Raw genomic sequence first — 19,768 nt, 5'->3', positions numbered from 1 at the left:
GCAGTAGTGTGTGAGGTACATTCTCAATGCTCAGAGTAATTATAATACCTGATTAATTTTGCAAGATGAATATACTGCAAACCCATCTCTATTTTCCAGTCTTTTGTGGATTTCAGATAACTTAAACTTTCTTTTCATGAGTAACATATCGGTCACTTGAGGACAAAATGAAAATATTCTCAGATATTAATGTCTAACCCATTCTGACCTTGGAATGTAGTGGGAGAAGTATTTGATGCTGTTGCCTTGCCAGTTCTTTTGTATAACAGCAAGTTATATCATAATCTATGGTTTGAAAGATACATAAAGCTGTCAGGCCATGAGCTAGCCAGATAAGTGAGAAATATGTATTCTTGAAATACACACAGAAGTAGAATTTGAACAGATGGGCTATAAAGCTATAGTCTGAATGTCTTTGCCATGAAAGTGTTTGTTATTTATTTTATGAGGTAAATTAACAATAATTTACTTTATCATAGAAATATTATTTTATTATTTTAAAATAGATGTTTATGGTAGTTGTGGCCTTATTTAAACTCCACATTTAAGGAGAAAGTATAAACTGAATATTCATTTCTTAAGAAAGCTAATTACACCATGACCCATGACGTACCAAAGAAAGTTCACCTGAAGGTTGCAGTGAGGAAGAGTCCAAGCCGAGATTAAGAAGGAGGTCAGAGAAACTTATTATTGCGAAAGTTGAAATTGAGCTCAAAAGGATAGCAGGAAGGGATCTAGAAGAATATTGTTTTTTATAATTTGTGAATCAAAGCATCTTAGTACATCCAGAAACACATTTTAAACAAGCAAGGAATCCCACATGATCCCACTCAATAAAACATATTTAGGTAAGTGGTAAAAATAATTTTAGTGGGTAAATTATGTATGGATTGGTTATTTTTATGTACAATCAAGTAATTAGTAGAATACAGAACTAAATTAAACTTTCTTGGCTTCTGTGTTATATTAACATTTTGTAAGGTATGGTGGGGCTCATTTTATACTCTAAAATATGAAACATAATTAAATGGTGATTGGGAGTCATAATACACTGACAAAATCTGTCATTTTAAATTACCTGATCAATTAAATAATGTAGTTGATTTTTTTAAAGTATCTAACTACTATAGGCATGTTCTTTTTGTTTGAATGTCTCCTTAAAAAAAAAAAAAAATGATTGTTTGAATTGTTTCCTAAATAAAATTTCTCCCTGGTTTTAGATTTATCCTGGAGACTCTGATATCATTGGTATTAATAGACCAATTTTTCCTAATAACTTGTTAACCTCAGGTGAAACATGGGATATTTTGATTGAGAATTTAATATATATGATATTAAAACATGAGATTTAGACCTAATAGTATATTAATATTTTAAGATGCTGATCCTTGGTATTTTTCTTTTAGGAACAAATTGTCTACAAATTTTAATATGATAAGCTGTTGAAATACCTATTTGGATTAACTCTATGGTTCTTAGACTTTTGTTATCTACATACTAAGGATTTTGTACAACTTGTTTGAAATGTCTGCTAATCATCATGCTTTTTACATTTTAATGTGCTAATCATCAAAAATCCCAATAACTTCTCAATTAAAACTAAAAGAAAATTAATGCTGAAAACGCACCTGGCACACAATATATGTTAACATATATGGGGATCATAGTGATATCATTAACCATGTGAAAACTATAAGACATAAATCTGTTTAAAAAAAAGAAAACATGATTTTTCACCTAGAACAAATGAAAACTCTACTGAACTAATTTCGTCACTTAGTTCTAAATTCTCTTCTACATGTGTGGAAAGTGTTAACATGCCAGCTTCCTTAGCAGAAGAACGTCCCAAATAACAATTTTAAATTTACTTAGACTTTTTTTTTTTTTTTAATGGTCCAGCATATGTGTTTCTGGGCTTCCCTGGTAGCTCAGCTGGTAAAGTATCCACCTGCAATGCAGGAGAGCCTAATTTGATTCCTGTGTCGAGAAGATCCCCTGGAGAAGGGATGGGCTACCCACTCCAGTATTCTTGGGCTTCCCTGGTGGCTCAGATATTAAAGAGTTGCCTGTAGTTCAGGAGATCTGGACCACAGATCTTTCCGAGATTGGAAAGATCACGTGGAGGAGGACATGGCAACTCACTTCTGTGTTCTTGCCTGGAGAATCCCCATGGACAGAGGAGCCTGGTGGGCTACAGTCCATGGGTCACAGAGGACCATGTGCATTTGAAAAGATAAGAATGTACACTTGCCATTATTTGGAATTAAATACCAATGAGATACACTTGGTTGATAACACTATGCCTGAAGTGTTCTATATTATTATTAATATTTGTCTACTTCTTTTTTAATCTACTAATTAAAACCATATTGATAATCAGTTTTTATTGGACCCATCTGTGCATTCCACCATCATTTTCCCCCTCTATTTAATTATTAGTTAAACATTTTGGAGGTGGGGGTGTACTTGCTCTAATATTAATAACATACATTTTTTAATCAAAATCTACTATCAAATTCTATTACACAACCTCACATATAATGTAAGAACCTTACAATAATGTACTTCTTTACTTTGGAAAATTGTTTTCACAAATCTTACTTCTATTTATGTTAACAGCATATAACTTTTTTTTAAACTTTTTTTTTTCTATTTTTCTTTTTTTTTCTTTTAAATTTTATTTTATTTTTAAACTTTACATAATTGTATTAGTTTTGCCAAATATCAAAATGAATCCGCCACAGGCATACATGTGTTCCCAAGCAAACAATTATCTTTTAAATATTTTTATCCCACTGCTGGGCATACACACTGAGGAAACCAGAAGGGAAAGAGACACGTGTACCCCAATGTTCATCGCAGCACTGTTTATAATAGCCAAGACATGGAAGCAACCTAGATGTCCATCAGCAGATGAATGGATAAGAAAGCTGTGGTACATATACACAATGGAGTATTACTCAGCCATTAAAAAGAATACATTTGAATCAGTTCTAATGAGGTGGATGAAACTGGAGCCTATTATACAGAGTGAAGTAAGCCAGAAGGAAAGACATAAATACAGTATACTAACGCACATATATGGAACTTAGAAAGATGGTAACAATAACCCGGTGTACGAGACAGCAAAAGAGACACTGATGTATAGAACAGTCTTATGGACTCTGTGGGAGAGGGAGAGGGTGGGAAGATTTGGGAGAATGGCAATGAAACATGTAAAATATCATGTAGGAAACGAGTTGCCAGTCCAGGTTCGATGCATGATGCTGGATGCTTGGGGCTGGTGCACTGGGACAGCCCAGAGGGATGGTATGGGGAGGGAGGAGGAAGGAGGGTTCGGGATGCGGAACACATGTATACCTGTGGCGGATTCATTTTGATATTTGGCAAAACTCTTACAATTATGTAAAGTTTAAAAATAAAATAAAATTGGAAGAATAAAAAAAAGAAAAAATGAAAAAAATAAAAATAAAAAAAAATAAAAAAAAATGAGACAAAAAACTTATGTTAAAATTATAGTATTAAGGATAAACTGTTTTGTGATATAGTACAAATATAAATTTGGGTGACATACAACTTCATGACAAAAACAAAGCTCTTATTAAATTAGAAAAAGATAACACAATTTTAATTGGTTGTGGAATACATATGATTCATAACTTCAAATAATTCTATCAAAATAAAACTATCATTAAAATTTACAAATATTTTTATGTATAGCAAAATAATTGAATAACCTTTTCTTTATGTATGACAAAGAAATGCTGATTTGAAAATAAATATATAAACTTTAGTATATCAGTACTAGTTTCTGCTTTTGCTGCTCATTGTCATTCAGACTTAGGAAAGTTTGTATCTGAAGCACTGTTTTTCATACACAACCAAAATTGAAATATTTCAAAAAATCATAATCTAAGACAATTTCGTAAGTTTTATATTGTGAAAAATTTTTATCAAATAAAGGTGTCCAAAAAGAAGTAAAGATTTAATATCTGTGAAAATACTTAAGCTGAAATATTTACACATTGTTTTATGACAGAAGATCAAATTGAAACTTTCCTCTATTTCAAAGAACTAGCTCTATGCTTACTGGATACCTCAATACCTATAAAGAGAAAACTTTCTCAATTAAAAATATTATAGCTTGTGGAGACATTTGTTGACATACCAACAATTTAAAATATATTGGAAATAGCTTTAACAATACCAATAAAAATAAGAATATATTGAAAACCATATACTTAAGAAAAGAGTAAAATGGCATTTGTGGTGGTGGTGGTTTAGTTACTAAGTCATGCCCAATTCTTTGTGACCCCATGGACTATAGCCCACCAGGCTCCTCTGTCCATGGAATTTTCCAAGCAAGAATACTGGAGTGGGTTGAGTAAAATGACATTGCTGCCAAGTCTGCCAAGTCGCTTCAGTCGTGTCCGACTCTGTGCGACCCCATGGACTGCAGCCTACCAGGTTTCTCCGTCCATGGGATTCTCCAGGCAAGAACACTGAAGTGGGTTGCCATTTCCTTCTCCAATGCATGAAAGTGGAAAGTGAAAGTGAAGTCACTCAGTCATGTCTGACTCTTAGCGACCCCATGGACTGCAGCCTACCAGGCTCCTCCATCCATGGGATTTTCCGGGCAACAGTACTGGAGTGGGGTGCCATTGTCTTCTCCCTAATGACATTAAATATGTCTAAAAAATCAAATTAAAGAATGTACACATGTACCACAAGTGATTATTTTGCTTCTCTTATTTTTAATGTTTAATTAATTCATATAAAGAGGATGTTTTTGTGTGAATAGACATATGGCATTTTAACTTTTTATGAATTATTTTAAGTAATTTTTGTATAGATAACTATTTTGAAAAGTTCATCTATGTAAAATTATAAATCAATACATATTTTAATTATATAATATAAATCACTTTTAGCTTTTTATTTCATGCCCACAATTTTTCACTTTGTATGACAAATGTTACCTGATTTTAATAAGCATTTTATTATATTAAAGACATATACATATCTGCTATCCCTCTTAGATTATGTTCCTTTGATGGACAAGATGTTATCCTATTAATATTTATATAACCAGAGTAAATGTTAAATGAATCTGTATTGAAATTTTTTATAATATAACATTAGAAACACACTGGTATTATGTGCTATCAGTCAGAACTATGTAAAATATTTGTATGTTTCTTTATCTTTTTTTTGCTAATTAATTTTATTAATCTCCAAATATTGGAATTCAACTCAAATTAGACTTTTATATAATCCTTTATAAAGAAACCACCTCCAATGCAGGAGACCTCGGTTTGATTCCTGGGTCGGGAAGATCCCCTGTAGCAGACCATGGCAACCTACTCCAGTATTCTTACCTGAAGAATCTCCATGGACAGAGGAGCCTGGAAGGCTACAGTCCATGGAGTCTCAAGGAGTTGGACACAACTGAGCTACTAAGCACAGCACATAATCTTTTATAATCTTGGATATAAAGTCAGTTTCCTGTATAGATAGGTACCTTTGACAGTCTTCAACCTAACAGGACTGTTGATTTAAAAATCATTAGACCAGTGATTTTATCCTCACTTTGTAGCACAAGAATTGATGGTGGTATGGAGGTGTTATTGTTCAGTTGCTAAGTCGTGTCTGAGTCTTAGCAACCCCATGGAGTACAGCACGCCAGGCCTCCCTGTTCCGATCTCCTGAAGTTTGCCCATTTCCATGTCCATTGAGCCGGTGGTGCCATCCAACCATCTGATCCTTTTCTGCCCAATTCTCCTTTTGCCTTCAATCTTTCCTAGCACCAGGATCTTTTCCAATGGGTCAGTTGTTGGCATCAGGTGGCCACAGTATTGGAGCTTCAGCTTCAATATCAGTCCTTCCAGTGAATATTCAGGGTCATCTTATTAAAATGTATCTCCAATACCAAGCATACTTGGCTTCTAGTGGGTTTACGACAATTACCTGGTGAACAAATGAGTAAATATGTATTTTTAACATTATGTTTATATAAAGTACTTGGAAGTATACTAGAACACTAGCTTTGAGGTTTCTTTTGCATCCCATGTATGGAATATCTCTGTCATCTTGTCATCTACTATAACCTTATTTGCCATATCATTAAGGTGTTTCCGAATCATAATGAAATTCTAAAGATAGCCACATTGCTGAGTAGCTGGCAGAGTGTAGGCCTAATAATGATGTTGAACATTCTTTATAAAATTGATGGATCTCATACACAGCAAGGACTCAATCAAGGGCAGAACTCTCCAGGGTGAAATCCACCTCTAGGTTACCATCTGCATTTCAAATATTTTCTGATTGATTTGATTCTCGATGAGATTTCCTTCCAGGTTAAATATTCCTACTACCCAGGTTGATTTCCTTATTGATAGTGAAGTGGAGAATATAGTGTCATTTCTTAGTCTATACAAAATATAAAGCAATAAAACTGAAGAGGACAGTATAAGGCCTTGTGAATGCCAAATTTGGACCATGACCTTGCTGAAGTTTCTTGACATATTGCAGCAAAAATACAACTACTTCTTAAAGTACACAGTGAATAGTAAAATCTACTGGTCTTTATCTTAGAATTGACATTTTCATATCATATAATTTTCAATTATGCAATGTAATTGTTAGAATAATACTTTAAGATTTTTTCTAATACTAAATCGGTCAGGTAAATGATCACTATGTCAGTTTTACTGATGAGGCAGACAAAATTCAGGAAACTAAGGCAATCTGATCAGTGTCCCTTTCTCACTGCAGTGCAATTCTTCTGCTTTTGATAGTATTATTTATCCAATTATATCAGATCTGAGGCTTTTCAAAAGTTCTTGAGATAAACAAGTTTATACCAAGAAATCAGCTTTCTGAACAGAAAGGACACACAAGAACTTTTAAGTGATTTTAGTGTATTTTTTCTTTGTTGTACAAAAAAATGCCATAAGAAAACTGGAGTATTAATTAGGCCAAGGTAACCAAGATGGTAATTCAAATGTTATCTCTGAAATATCATCCATAATATATTTGAAACATGTGCATGTGTTAGTTAGGACTGTTTTTTTAGGTGAAATGCGCATTTCTAATTAAATTAGATGAAAACAAATATAACATGAGAAGTCAGAAGTATATTTGCAGTACTGATGAGTTATAAAAATGATGATAACTCAGTCATTTTCCGTAGTATTTAGTGCTATCTATATTGTTCTAAGAATGGCCTCAGGTTATCCAGATAGAGTAATACAAATTAAAATGCAATATAAATGTTGTTACTGCACTTGGAGTAAATGTTTCCCAGTATGAAACAAATCCTAAATTATAAATAAAGCTTAAGCATACACTGAAATGACTAGTTATAGTTTCATTCATTCATTCATTTCACACATATTTACTTGAAGAACTATTTTTAACTCTTATGAAAGATTCTCTTCAATGTCTTATATATGAGGACTGTCTATCCGTAGAGTGTAGCAAAGCCTGATTTGGTAAGGTTCCATGTTGCTTAACAATAAATGCATTTAACTCTTTCAGTGGATTTAGACTATGGGTAAAGACTGAAAACATTGTAAAAACAATTCCTAAGTAATACTAGTATAAACTTTCCTCACTTGAATATAAATTCTTTTTTAGCATAAATGTATATGGCTGATAAAATTGGAGACAGTTGTATAGATATCTCCCTCAGAACAGATGTTTAATATGTGTTCTACTAAAGAAAGGAAGGGAATGAGAAAACAGTTGGAAGAGGATAGGAATGTAATGAAGAGTTTGTTTATTTAAGATGGAAGTTATAAGTCATATTTGTATGTTACTGGTTGTGACCCAGTACAGAAGGAAAACCTAGTGAATTAGAAGAGATGAAAAATGTTTAGGAATAAAGTCCTTTCAACACAAGAACTAGGGTTAGCCTTACGTAGAGCAAGGGCATCTTCTTTATTGCAACAGGAGAGAAAGCAGAGAATGTGGATACAGATTCCAGAGGTGAGGATGTGCCTACTTTACTGCTTCTATTCTCTTAAAGAACCGTAAGGAAAAAATTTGTAAAAAAAAAAAAAAAAAAAGAGAGGGAGAGAGCAGGAAGGAGAGAGAGAATGAGAAAAACAATTGGAGGGAAATGTCCTTGTTACTACAATTACTTAATACCATTTGGCACATACATGGCTAAATTTGGCATTCTGTGTGATGTGCTATCGCTTCAGTTGTGTCTAACTCTTTGCGACTCCATGGGCTGTAGCCTGCTAGACTCCTCGGTCTGTAGCATTCTCCAGGCAAGAATCCTGGAGTGGGTTGCTGGGTCCTCCTCCAGGGAATCTTCCAGATCCAGGGACTAAACCCACATCTCTTACTCTTATGTCTGCTTCATTGGCAGGCAGGCAGATTGTTTACCACTAGCGCCACCCGTGAAGCCCAAATTCAGCATATATCAGGTTAAATTTTATTTTTATTACTTCTAATAATACCTACAAAATAACCTTGAGTCTTTCTTTTTTGTTTCCCTTTATAGTGAAATATCAGGAACAAGAAATGGGTTATAAACTGCTCTTGCCTTTCTGTTTCGAGCTAGTTCTAACTTTTTCGGCCCAGTTCTTTCATTAAGAAACAACTGTCAAAGTTCCATTAGTAGGGCATGCCTTTTTATTGTTTTATCTGGTAATGTGGTAGATTTGTAATGAGACAGTATACTCTAATACTTAGGAGCCCTGCTGTTTCTTGAGTTCAAATTCCACATCTGCTAAGAATAAGCACATAATATGACGGGAAGCTTGTATTGCTCATTTAGAATAGGGATGATAATAAGAATTTGTGTTTTAGTCTAAGAGTATATAAACTTAGCTTCTAGTAAAGTGTTTTGTATAGTATATGCTCTCAATAGAGACAGTAATCATTATCATCATTATTTTATTCATATCTATTCTAATTGTCATTCGTGTTGCATATAGTTGTTCAACATATATCTCTTTCTTAGATAAACAGACTTTTTTTCAGTTTGACACAATGTATACCAGTGGAATCCTGTGAATAAGACTACATTGTTAATATCTGTGCAATTTAAGTAAGAAATTAATATATTTAAAGTTAAGTGTTATTAAATATGTAGGTTTTTTGATTTCTCCTGTAGGGATGATAGGCAAGTAAGGTAGTTTTTTTTTTTTCTGATTTTATAATGACATTTAAGGAGTAATGGCACCCCACTCCAGTACTCTTGCCTGGAAAATCCCATGGATGGAGGAGCTTGGTAGGCTGTAGTCCATGGCGTCGCTAAGAGTCGGACACGACTGAAGCGACTTAGCAGCAGCAGCAGCAACATATTTTAGAAATTCCCATTGAAGTCATGATTTCACTTGCACTCCATGCTATGGTTCACACTCTCAGTACATTTTATTACAAAGTTTCTATCATTTTTACTTAAGAAATGTCCCTCAGTTATGGTCTCATGTGTGCATAGGGCACTTTGTCCACTTTAAACAGCTATGTGATATAGAGCAGGGTTATCTTTTTTAAGCCTCAATTTTCTCATTGGAAAAATATGGGTAATAATAGAGTCCAGATTTCTTGTGAATGCAATGAGAAACAGCGCATAGTACAAGTGTTTAAAAGATAGCAAGTCTCCAGTAAATATTACATATTGCTTTACTAATCACATTCTCTTCTATTTATATACCTTTTCCCTGTGACTATTACAGTTTCTATTGAAAAATCAACTGGTCTAAGAGCTGTGAAACACATGGTAATTCCTATTCTTTACTAACCAAAATATAAATGTCCATTCCTTTTGGGGAGAAAGACAAAGAAAGGAAGTTATTTTTTTATTGTCAATTTCATTAGGCTTTGAAAGTTAAATCCAAGCTTTATTTAGATAGGATAGAATTTAAGCCTATTATATGCACTATCTAGAATGTTCCTTTCTTTATATCATTGCAGATGAGGCAAGGTTGTTAAGAACTTTTATCTCTTAGATTTGTGCTTACCTTACATATTTTTGTTAAGAAAAATCAAGAATGTCATACTTAAACCTAATAGAAAAAATGCAGATATTCATTTCAGCAATCAAAATTTGAAGTAATTTTAACTGAAGAAATTAATAAAATAAATATAAATTATCTATGTTAATAATTTGGTGGCAAATATATTATTTCTAATGTGTAGCTTTTTAGATTTTATATATATAAAATAGTTGATAAGTTAAAATACTTTGTAGCAAAAAACACCCTGTGTTTATATATATATATATATATATATATATATATATATATATATATATATAAAACAGCAAAAATAAAAGCAAATGAGAATTATTTATCATGAGAATTTATGTTCCATAAAATTAAACAATAAATGTCAAATGAAGATTCTTAACCTATTTTTACACATGTGCCTAATACTTACTATTTTCTAATATAATTGCTTTTAAATCATGCTAATTTTGTGAGATTATTTCAGTCCATGGCGTTTTAAATGGTTATTTATTTTCTTTAATGTCTATAGCTTTTGTTTTAATGCATAAAACAAAAATGATTGATGCCAAAATAAATGTTTTTTTGCCTACCCACAAACACAGTGAATAACCAGTATAGAGATTAAACTTTGAATAAGTAAAGAAAATAAGACAATAGCATTCACAGCAAGTAATTGTTTCTGTGTATATTTAGCTAATTGCCTTTAGAATTGAAGTAATTCCAAGAAGAAAAATATTTGGTCTTTTACTAAACCCTATCGTTCTCTTTACTGTTTTAAAATCTTATTCCTAATTTATTTATTAATTAAGAGAAAAGACATAGTACACTTTTACCACATCTCTTCCTTCCAAGTCAACCAGCCCCAAAGGCAAATGAATATTTTTACATTTTTAGCTGTCATATGCGGAGAAGGCAATGGCAACCCACTCCAGTACTCTTGCCTGGAAAATCCCGTGGACAGAGGAGCCTGGTAGGCTGCAGTCCATGGGGTCGCTAGAGTCGGACACGACTGAGCGACTTCACTTTCACTTTTCACTTTCTTGCATTGGAGAAGGTAATTGCAACCCACTCGAGTGTTCTTGCCTGGAGAATCCCAGGGACGGGGGAACCTGGTGGGCTGGTGTCTATGGGGTCGCACAGAGTCGGACATGACTGAAGCAACTTAGCAGCAGCAGCAGCTGTCATATTGAAGCCTTCTGATTTTAGTTACTAGGTTCCAATTTAAATCTTTAAGTATAGTAACTCTGATGATAGGGCCCAAACATCTTTTTTCTCTCAAATACTGGTAAGCCACAGTTATACTAACTGCATTCAATATTTGTGTAACATTGCTGTATGTACATTTTTACTTTTGAGAATGCTCATACTAAGCTTCCAAGTTTTTTGCAGATGCAAGAGTCCAGCACATAGGAAGCCTCAACAACAATGACAAAAACAACAACAAAATTAACTGTTTTCATTATCTTTTATATCATTCTGCTTTTCAGTTTGAAAGCTGTAGCACATTTTACATTTATATCACTCCTTTCCAATAAAAACTTGCTTAGTGTAAATCTTATATGTAGAACATCCCAATCCACTTTTATATTGTAAAGCCAGTTGATAGATCAGTTTTAGTGTTAGTGGAAACCATCCCAGAGCAATTCAAGAAAAACTTAATAACTGAGTTTATCACAAAAATTTACCAAAAAAGTGTCTATCAATATTAAAAGATTGTAATTGCCAGACCCTGTAATCCCTGATGGATGTTCTGCTAAGGACCACTGATAGGTATTAGAGAACAAATCCACTTGGCAATTGGAACCATGCCCCTGCCCCCCTTCCCTCCATATTCTCCCATATGAGTTTGATTTTTATTCTATTATCAGCTAAAAATAACTCAAAAAATCATTTGAATATTTTAAAATAGACATGTTTATGCACACTATAGCATTTCTGTTTATGGATATACTCTGTATTTTTAATAATTTCTTAATGAGTTTTATTATATTTAACTGAGAAAGAAATTGTACCTCAAAAACAGTTAACAGGTAGAAGAGGACATTCTCCTGTATCATTTAAAACTTTGACTTCTGAAATCAGACTAACTGGGGTGTAAACCTTGGTTCTGCACTCTGATTTCTGTAATATTGAAAATGTTACTTAATCTTCCTAAACTTTAGTTTTTTCACCTCTAAAATATTTAAGAACAGTAATGGCACTTGACTGATAGGGTTGTTAGTAGAATGAAATGAATTATACATGTTAAGTCCTTGACCTTGGCTATTGCTCAGAAATGCTAGTTTATCAGTACAATGAAGCAACTGTAAGATTGCTGATGATGTATATAATGATACATGGTTTTAATTTAAGTGATAGGTAAAATGACATTTGTAGTCTACAATTTGTAACCTTTTTAAAAAGTAACACTGTAAAAATAACTTTCTTTCACTCTTTCCAAGAAGATATATAAAACAATTTGTTCTATTCATTTTGTGTATGTTATATATGTGTGTGCATATACATATTGGAGAAGGCAATGGCACCCCACTCCAGTACTCTTGCCTGGAAAATCCCGTGGACAGAGGAGCCTGGTAGGCTGCAGTCCATGGGGTTGCTAAGAGTCGGGCAGGACTGAGCAACTTCACTTTCACTTTTCACTTTCATGCATTGGAGAAGGAAATGGCAACCCACTCAAGTGTTCTTGCCTGGAGAATCCCAGGGATGGGGGAGCCTGGTGGGCTGCTATCTCTGGGGTCGCACAGAGTTGGACACGACTGAAATGACTTAGCAGCAGCATATACATATATGTGTGTGTGATTATGTGTGTGTGTGAGTGTATATATATATATGAAATCATTTTTTGTAATTTCAGCTTTTATGCATACCACAGGATTAGAGTGTTATTTTTTAAATTGATATAGTCCTCTTGATTCCCAAATGACTTGGAGAGTCGAAACCTTACAATATTTGTGTGAAATCCTCTGGTTCCTTTGTTGTGTATGTATGTGTATTAAACAAATGAGCTACAAAAAGAATGCCTGGTGTATTAAAACAGACTGATTGGTATATTGATGAAACTATGTATCTATGTATGTATGTATCTATCTATAGATACCTACCTACTTGTGTACCTGGTTATTAACCTACTAGGGATGTATGCAACAGAATCTCTTCATAGGTGCCACCACTACACAGTGTGAACAATTCAAAGTCTGTTCAGTTTTGTGTCTGCTTATTTCCCTGTTGTATTCCTAGCACCCAACACAATGCCTGGAATATATTAAGTTAGTGAATGAATGAATAAATACTAGTTATGTGTCTGTAATCCAGCAATTTGTGTACTTTAATATGCAGTTTAAAAAATAATGTATACAAGTACTGAAGCCTACATTTATGAATATGGTTTAATAACAGCTTAAATGGAAAAGTTAATACTTTCTTTGTCTTGATACTTAATTATCATATGCTTTAGAGTAAATATGCTTTGTAGTAATTCAAAATAATTAAGCTGTTCCTATTCCATTAACCTGTATGATGTAGTTAATTATATTATTAAATCTGCCATATATTATATATATTAATAGAAGAACAGTTGTTTTCCTGTAGTACCATACCACTCTCCTCTAATGATTTTTTAAACTAAAATTTAGATAATTTTAGATTTCTATACAGTTGTCAGAAATAATAGAGATCCTGTATATCCTTTACCCAACTCCCTCCAATGGCATTTTCTTGTATAACCATAGCACAATATCACAACCATAAAATTGACATTGATACAATCCACAAACCTTATTCAGATTTCATTAATTTTACTTATGCTCCTTTGTGGGTATATGATTATTTTGTTTATATACTTCTATCAATAACCTCAGATATGCAGATGACACCACCATTACGGCAGAAAGTGAAGAGGAACTAAAAAGCCTCTTGATGAAAGTGAAAGTGGAGAGTGAAAAAGTTGGCTTAAAGCTCAACATTCAGAGAACGAATATCATGGCATCCGGTCCCATCATTTCATGGGAAATAGGTGGGAAAACAGTGGAAACAGTGTCAGACTTTATTTTTCTGGGCTCCAAAATCACTGCAGATGGTGACTGCAGCCATGAAATTAAAAGATGCGTACTCCTTGGAAGGAAAGTTATGACCAACCTAGATAGCATATTCAAAAGCAAAGACATTACTTTGCTAACAAAGTTTCGTCTAGTCAAGGCTATGGTTTTTCCTGTGGTCATGTATGTATGTGAGAGTTAGACTGTGAAGAAGGCACCGAAAAATTGATGCTTTTGAACTGTGGTGTTGGAGAAGACTCTTGAGAGTCCCTGGGACTGCAAGGAGATCCAACCAGTCCATTCTGAAGGAGATCAGCCCTGGAATTTCTTTGGAAGGAATGATGCTAAAGCTGAAACTCCAGTACTTTGGCCACTTCATGTGAAGAGTTGACTAATTGGAAAAGACTCTGATGCTGGGAGGGATTGAGGGCAAGAGGAGAAGGGGACGACAGAGGATGAGATGGCTGGATGGCATCACTGACTTGATGGACGTGAGTCTCAGTGAACTCCATGAGATGGTGATGGACAGGGAGGCCTGGCGTGCTCTGATTCATGGGGTTGCAAATAGTCGGACACGACGAGCGACTGATCTGATCTGATCTGACGTAGATTTGATGATCACCACCAGAGGCAAACCACAATGCATTTCCATCACAAAGATACCTCTTTTGAGTTTTTTATAGTCATAGTGATCTCCTTCCATCTCCTCCCCCTACAATGTTTGGTAGCTAGTAATCTGTTTTCCTACTTTGTAATTCTGTCACTTCAAGAATGTTCCCTAAGTAGAGGCTATTGTATTTTTTTACTCATCATAATTGCTTTCAGATACACCTAAGATAGCCTATGATCAGCATTCCTTTTTTTATTGCTGAACAATATTCCATGGTATAAACTTAGTTTAATGATTCAGCTATTGAAGGACATTAGGTTTGTTCTTAGTCCTTAGTTCTGACAAAGAAAACTCCTATGAACATCCATGTTCAAATTTTTACATGAACACAAGTTGTCGTTTCACTGGGATAAATATGCAAGTGTACAGTTACTGGGTCATGGTAAGCATATATTTATTTTTTCAAGAAAGTTTCATCTTTCCAGAGTGACTGTACCATTTTACATTTCTACCAAAAGTGTATGTGTAATTCATTTTCTTTTTTTTTTTTTTTTGTAAGAATCTTCCCAGCATTTGGTGTTATCATATATATGTATATATATATTTTATTTTACCTAACTTGATAGGTATCTCATTGTGGTTTCAATTTGCATTTCTTTAATGGTTAATGATGCTGAACATCTTTTCATGTGCCATCAGGTATCCCCTTTATTGAAATGTTTTTTGCCAATTTTGTAGTTGGATTTTTTCTTCTTTTTTTTTCCCCCAGTTCTAAGAGTTCTTCATATATTCTACATACTAGTACTTTGTGGTATATAGGCCAAGCAAATATATTCTTCTAGTTTGCAGCTGTCTTTTCATCCTCTTCACAATGTCTCTCACGGGGCATCAAAATAATGAATTTTGAGTAGATTTATTATTTAGCTACTAAAATGTCATGTTACTGCATGAAGCAAGTTAACAAATGAATTATTTATGAAAAAGCAATTTAAAAGTATTTATTGTGCAGGTATTTAAAAATTAGCAATATTTTTTCAAATATCAAATTGGATTGTTGATTTACAATGTTATATTAATTTCAGATGTACAGCATAGATAATTTTTATATATTATATATGCAATATGTGTGTGTGCTCAGTCATGTCCAATTCTTTGTGACCCTATGGACTGTAGCCTACCAGGCTCTTCTGTCCAATGGATTTTCCAGGCAAGAATAGTGGAGTAGGTAGCCATTTGCTCTTCCAAAGGATCTTACTGACCCAAGGATTGAACTCACATCTCTAGCATTGCAGTCGGATTCTTTAAATGCTGAGCCATCAGGGAATTATACCTCATTTAAAAAGCAACAAGGATATATTTGTATAGCACAGGGAATTATGACCCAGGCATTTTTAAGTTATTTTTTTAAAGATGTAGAAGCATCTCAAATATGAGGTCTGGAACTTTGAAATTGATTTTGGTTGGCATCAAAACTAAAAGTTTGTTTCTATTTGTTCATAGGTTCTGTTGCCACTGCGTGTCGTGACCCAGGGGTTCCCATGAACGGAACTCGAAATGGGGATGGACGAGAACCTGGAGACACTGTGGTTTTTCAGTGTGACCCAGGATATGAACTTCAAGGAGAGGAAAGAATAACCTGCATTCAGGTAGAAAATCGATACTTCTGGCAGCCCAGCCCACCAGTTTGTATAGGTATGAATTTAGAACAATTAAAATTTTATGCAACTGTGAAATGATGGTTAAAAACTAGTTTCAGTGTTATTAAGAACGTTATTCTAGAATAGGTTCTAGATCTCAGAGGTCTATGACCTTCCAAAAAAGGCACAAAATTGTAAATCATTATTTTTCCCCTGAGGAGAGAGTGGGTCTATAATTTCATTATATGCTTAGTGGTTTTAACACTCTTTTAAAAAAGTTAAGAATCAAAGTTCTTGAAAAACCTTCATCTTGCCTTATCTGCTACGTTGTTGTTTACTGTTGTTCAGTCACTAAGTTGTGTCCAACTCTGTGTGACCCCATGGACTACAGTACACCAGGCTTCCCTGTTTTTCACTATCTCCTGGAGTTTGCTCAAACTCATGTCCATTGAGTCATTGATGCCATTCAACCATCTCATCCTATGTCACCCTCTTCTCCTCCTGCCCTCAATCTTTCCAGAATCAGAGTCTTTTCCAATGAGTAGACTCTTTGCATCAAGTGGCCAGAGTATGAGGCTGCCAAAGTATATATTATCTGCCAAACAAATGTAGTTATCCAACACTTTTAAAATTTAAAGAACAGATTCAGACACTGTATTTGAAATGGGTCATATTTATCTTGCCTCTCTAATGGCTATTTCTTCTAAGAAAGAAAGTTGTATCAGAATTTAAATTTGAGTTTTAGGGCTATGATTTTTCCTTCAATCCATGTATTCCAGATCAGTTTTTATTTTAATGATCTAAGGATTTGCAACCACTTGGTTCATACTTCCAACTCTCTGTCTTTTGTTTCCATGCCCTGTTCTTGAATCTTCAGGTTAAACTCTTGAAAATCAAGACACACATTATTTCTTTACCAAGTGTGAGAAAAACTTTATACCACCTTTAGAATGAAAATAGTGAGAAAATATGCTGTGTAATCTTAACAAAAAAAGATCTCATCATTAAGGTTCTTACATTCAACTAATTCAGTCTCAAACCTGTGGTTCAAGTGCTTTTAAATTGGTGTCATCTAGAATATGTAATACATTTTGACTGAAATTTGTATTGTCTACTCAAAACTTTATTTATATGCAAATCCTTTCCTTTGGTACACTGTAAGCAAGTAGAGAGAAGACTCCATTTCTTGTTCATTGTATTTCTTCTAGAATGCAAATTTAGCACATTCAGGAAAGAAAGACTTATTTTTGTTCACTTATATCTAACTCATAAATACATTTTCACTAATTATTTCACAGAGTCACATGATAATAGGGAATGAGTGTTTAGTACTTAAGCACTCAATTATTCAGATTTATTTTATTCATTTTATATTTCTTATGCATGAGATGGAAACTCAAATTCATAAGTGTGTCCTACATATTGTTATAGACATGGAGGATTTAGCATTAAAATAATATAGAAGAGTTCTCTGTTTTTGTGAACCTACTCCTAGTAAAGTGAAAACTAAACAGTCTGGATTTTCATATCACATATTTTGCATTTTATAGTCTGGAATTAACAAAAAGCACTCAATATGGAAAATGAAACATATCTAAAGACTCAAACCAGCCAGGGTTTGACTTCTAGGTATTTCTAGACTTCTGTAGAAAATGGGGCAGATGATAAGGACAAAGCTTATTAAAGAGGCTGAAAAAAATGCACAGAATAAGTGCATACCTTGAGCCACTTCAGATTTAGCCATATTTCCCTTTACAATTTATTATTTCCATTTATACCTATGTTGCTCACTATGCATGTATCACTGAAAGATTCTAAATAATCAAATATCTATTACTTTGCATTTTATTATAACTTCACTTATAAATGCAGACAAAAAATACAAGGAAAAAATGCTTTCAAAGGAAAGACTGAAACAGTGAAATGTTCATTTATTTGTGTACTGCACAGATTATCTAGAAAATGCCAATTAAACAAAAATACCACATTCCAATTAATTGGAATCTGACTGAGCATCTTGTAAAGGGCATCTGTGTAAAGAGAAAATGACAGAACTTCAGAAACTTACTTGGAATTTCTTGATTTATTGTGATTTTTTTTTCAATTTATTTAATTTTTAAACTTTACATAATTGTATTAGTTTTGCCAAATATCAAAATGAATCTGCCACAGGTATACATGTGTTCCCCATCCTGAACCCTCCTTCCTCCTCCCTCCCCATACCATCCTTCTGGGTCGTCCCAGTGCACTAGCCCCAAGCATCCAGTATCGTGCATCGAACCTGGACTGGCGACTCGTTTCATACATGATATTTTACATGTTTCAATGCCATTCTCCCAAATCTTCCCACCCTCTCCCTCTCCCATAGAGTCCATAAGACTGTTTTATACATCAGTGTCTCTTTTGCTGTCTCGTACACAGGGTTATTGTTACCATCTTTCTAAATTCCATATATATGCGTTAGTATACTGTATTGGTGTTTTTCCTTCTGGCTTGCTTCACTCTGTATAATAGGCTCCAGTTTCATCCACCTCATTAGAACTGATTCAAATGTATTCTTTTTAATGGCTGAGTAATACTCCATTGTGTATATGTACCATAGCTTTCTTATCCGTTCATCTGCTGATGGACATCTAGGTTGCTTCCATGTCCTGGCTATTATAAACAGTGCTGCGATGAACATTGGGGTACACGTGTCTCTTTCCCTTCTGGTTTCCTCAGTGTGTATGCCCAGCAGTGGGATTGCTGGATCATAAGGCAGTTCTATTTCCAGTTTTTTAAGGAATCTCCACACTGTTCTCCATAGTGGCTGTACTAGTTTGCATCCCCACCAACAGTGTAAGAGGGTTCCCTTTTCTCCACACCCTCTCCATCATTTATTATTTGTAGACTTTTGGATCGCAGCCATTCTGACTGGTGTGAAATGGTACCTCATAGTGGTTTTGATTTGCATTTCTCTGATAATGAGTGATGTTGAGCATCTTTTCGTGGGTTTTTTTATTATAATTATTAGAAAGGCTATAGTATATCAAATGTTATGTTGAGAATTCTGAAATATTGAACAGCTTTACACTGAAATTCTAGAAACACAAAAATATGAAGCATAAAAGACTAAATCAGTTCAGTTCAATTCAGTTCAGTCACTCAGTCGTGTCAGACTCTTTGTGACCCCATGAATCGCAGCATGCCAGGCCTCCCTGTCCATCATCAACTCCTGGAGTTCACTCAAACTCACGTCCATCGAGTCAGTGATGCCATCCAACCATCTCATCCTCTGTCATACCCTTTTCCTCCTGCCCCCAATCCCTCCCAGCATCAGAGTCTAAATAGGCTGTTATAAAATTCCATTTGTAGACAAGACTTTAGTCAGCAGGTAATAATTTTAGGAAAAACATGTTGAACACTAAATTTTACTTAAATGGAGCAGGTTTGGGGAATTTTTTATAAGGATTTTGGTGCTGTGTATTATTTTTTTTTTATATATATAGGGAAAGATCACTTGAGGAGAGGATATGCATTAGA

General features: G+C 34.1%; 1 protein-coding gene across 3 annotated transcripts in view; it reads left to right on the top strand.

Annotated features, from left to right (window-relative positions):
* CSMD3 (CUB and Sushi multiple domains 3) overlaps nucleotides 1-19,768 on the top strand; it is a 1,478,779-nt gene that overhangs the window by 1,109,456 nt on the left and 349,555 nt on the right. For all 3 annotated transcript variants that reach the window (XM_086335396.1, XM_086335395.1, XM_086335397.1), the window contains one exon: nucleotides 16,110-16,301. In XM_086335396.1, coding sequence (XP_086191522.1) covers nucleotides 16,110-16,301 — 192 coding nt within the window. The remainder of the gene's footprint in view (nucleotides 1-16,109; nucleotides 16,302-19,768) is intronic.

This window comes from Bos grunniens, chromosome 14 (assembly GCF_055505025.1).
Source record: "Bos grunniens cultivar Pamir isolate PY7600 chromosome 14, Bosgru_T2T1.0, whole genome shotgun sequence".
NCBI lineage: Eukaryota > Metazoa > Chordata > Mammalia > Artiodactyla > Bovidae > Bos > Bos grunniens.
Note: the sequence above shows the minus strand (reverse complement) of the source record. Positions and strands in the feature narration are given on the sequence as shown.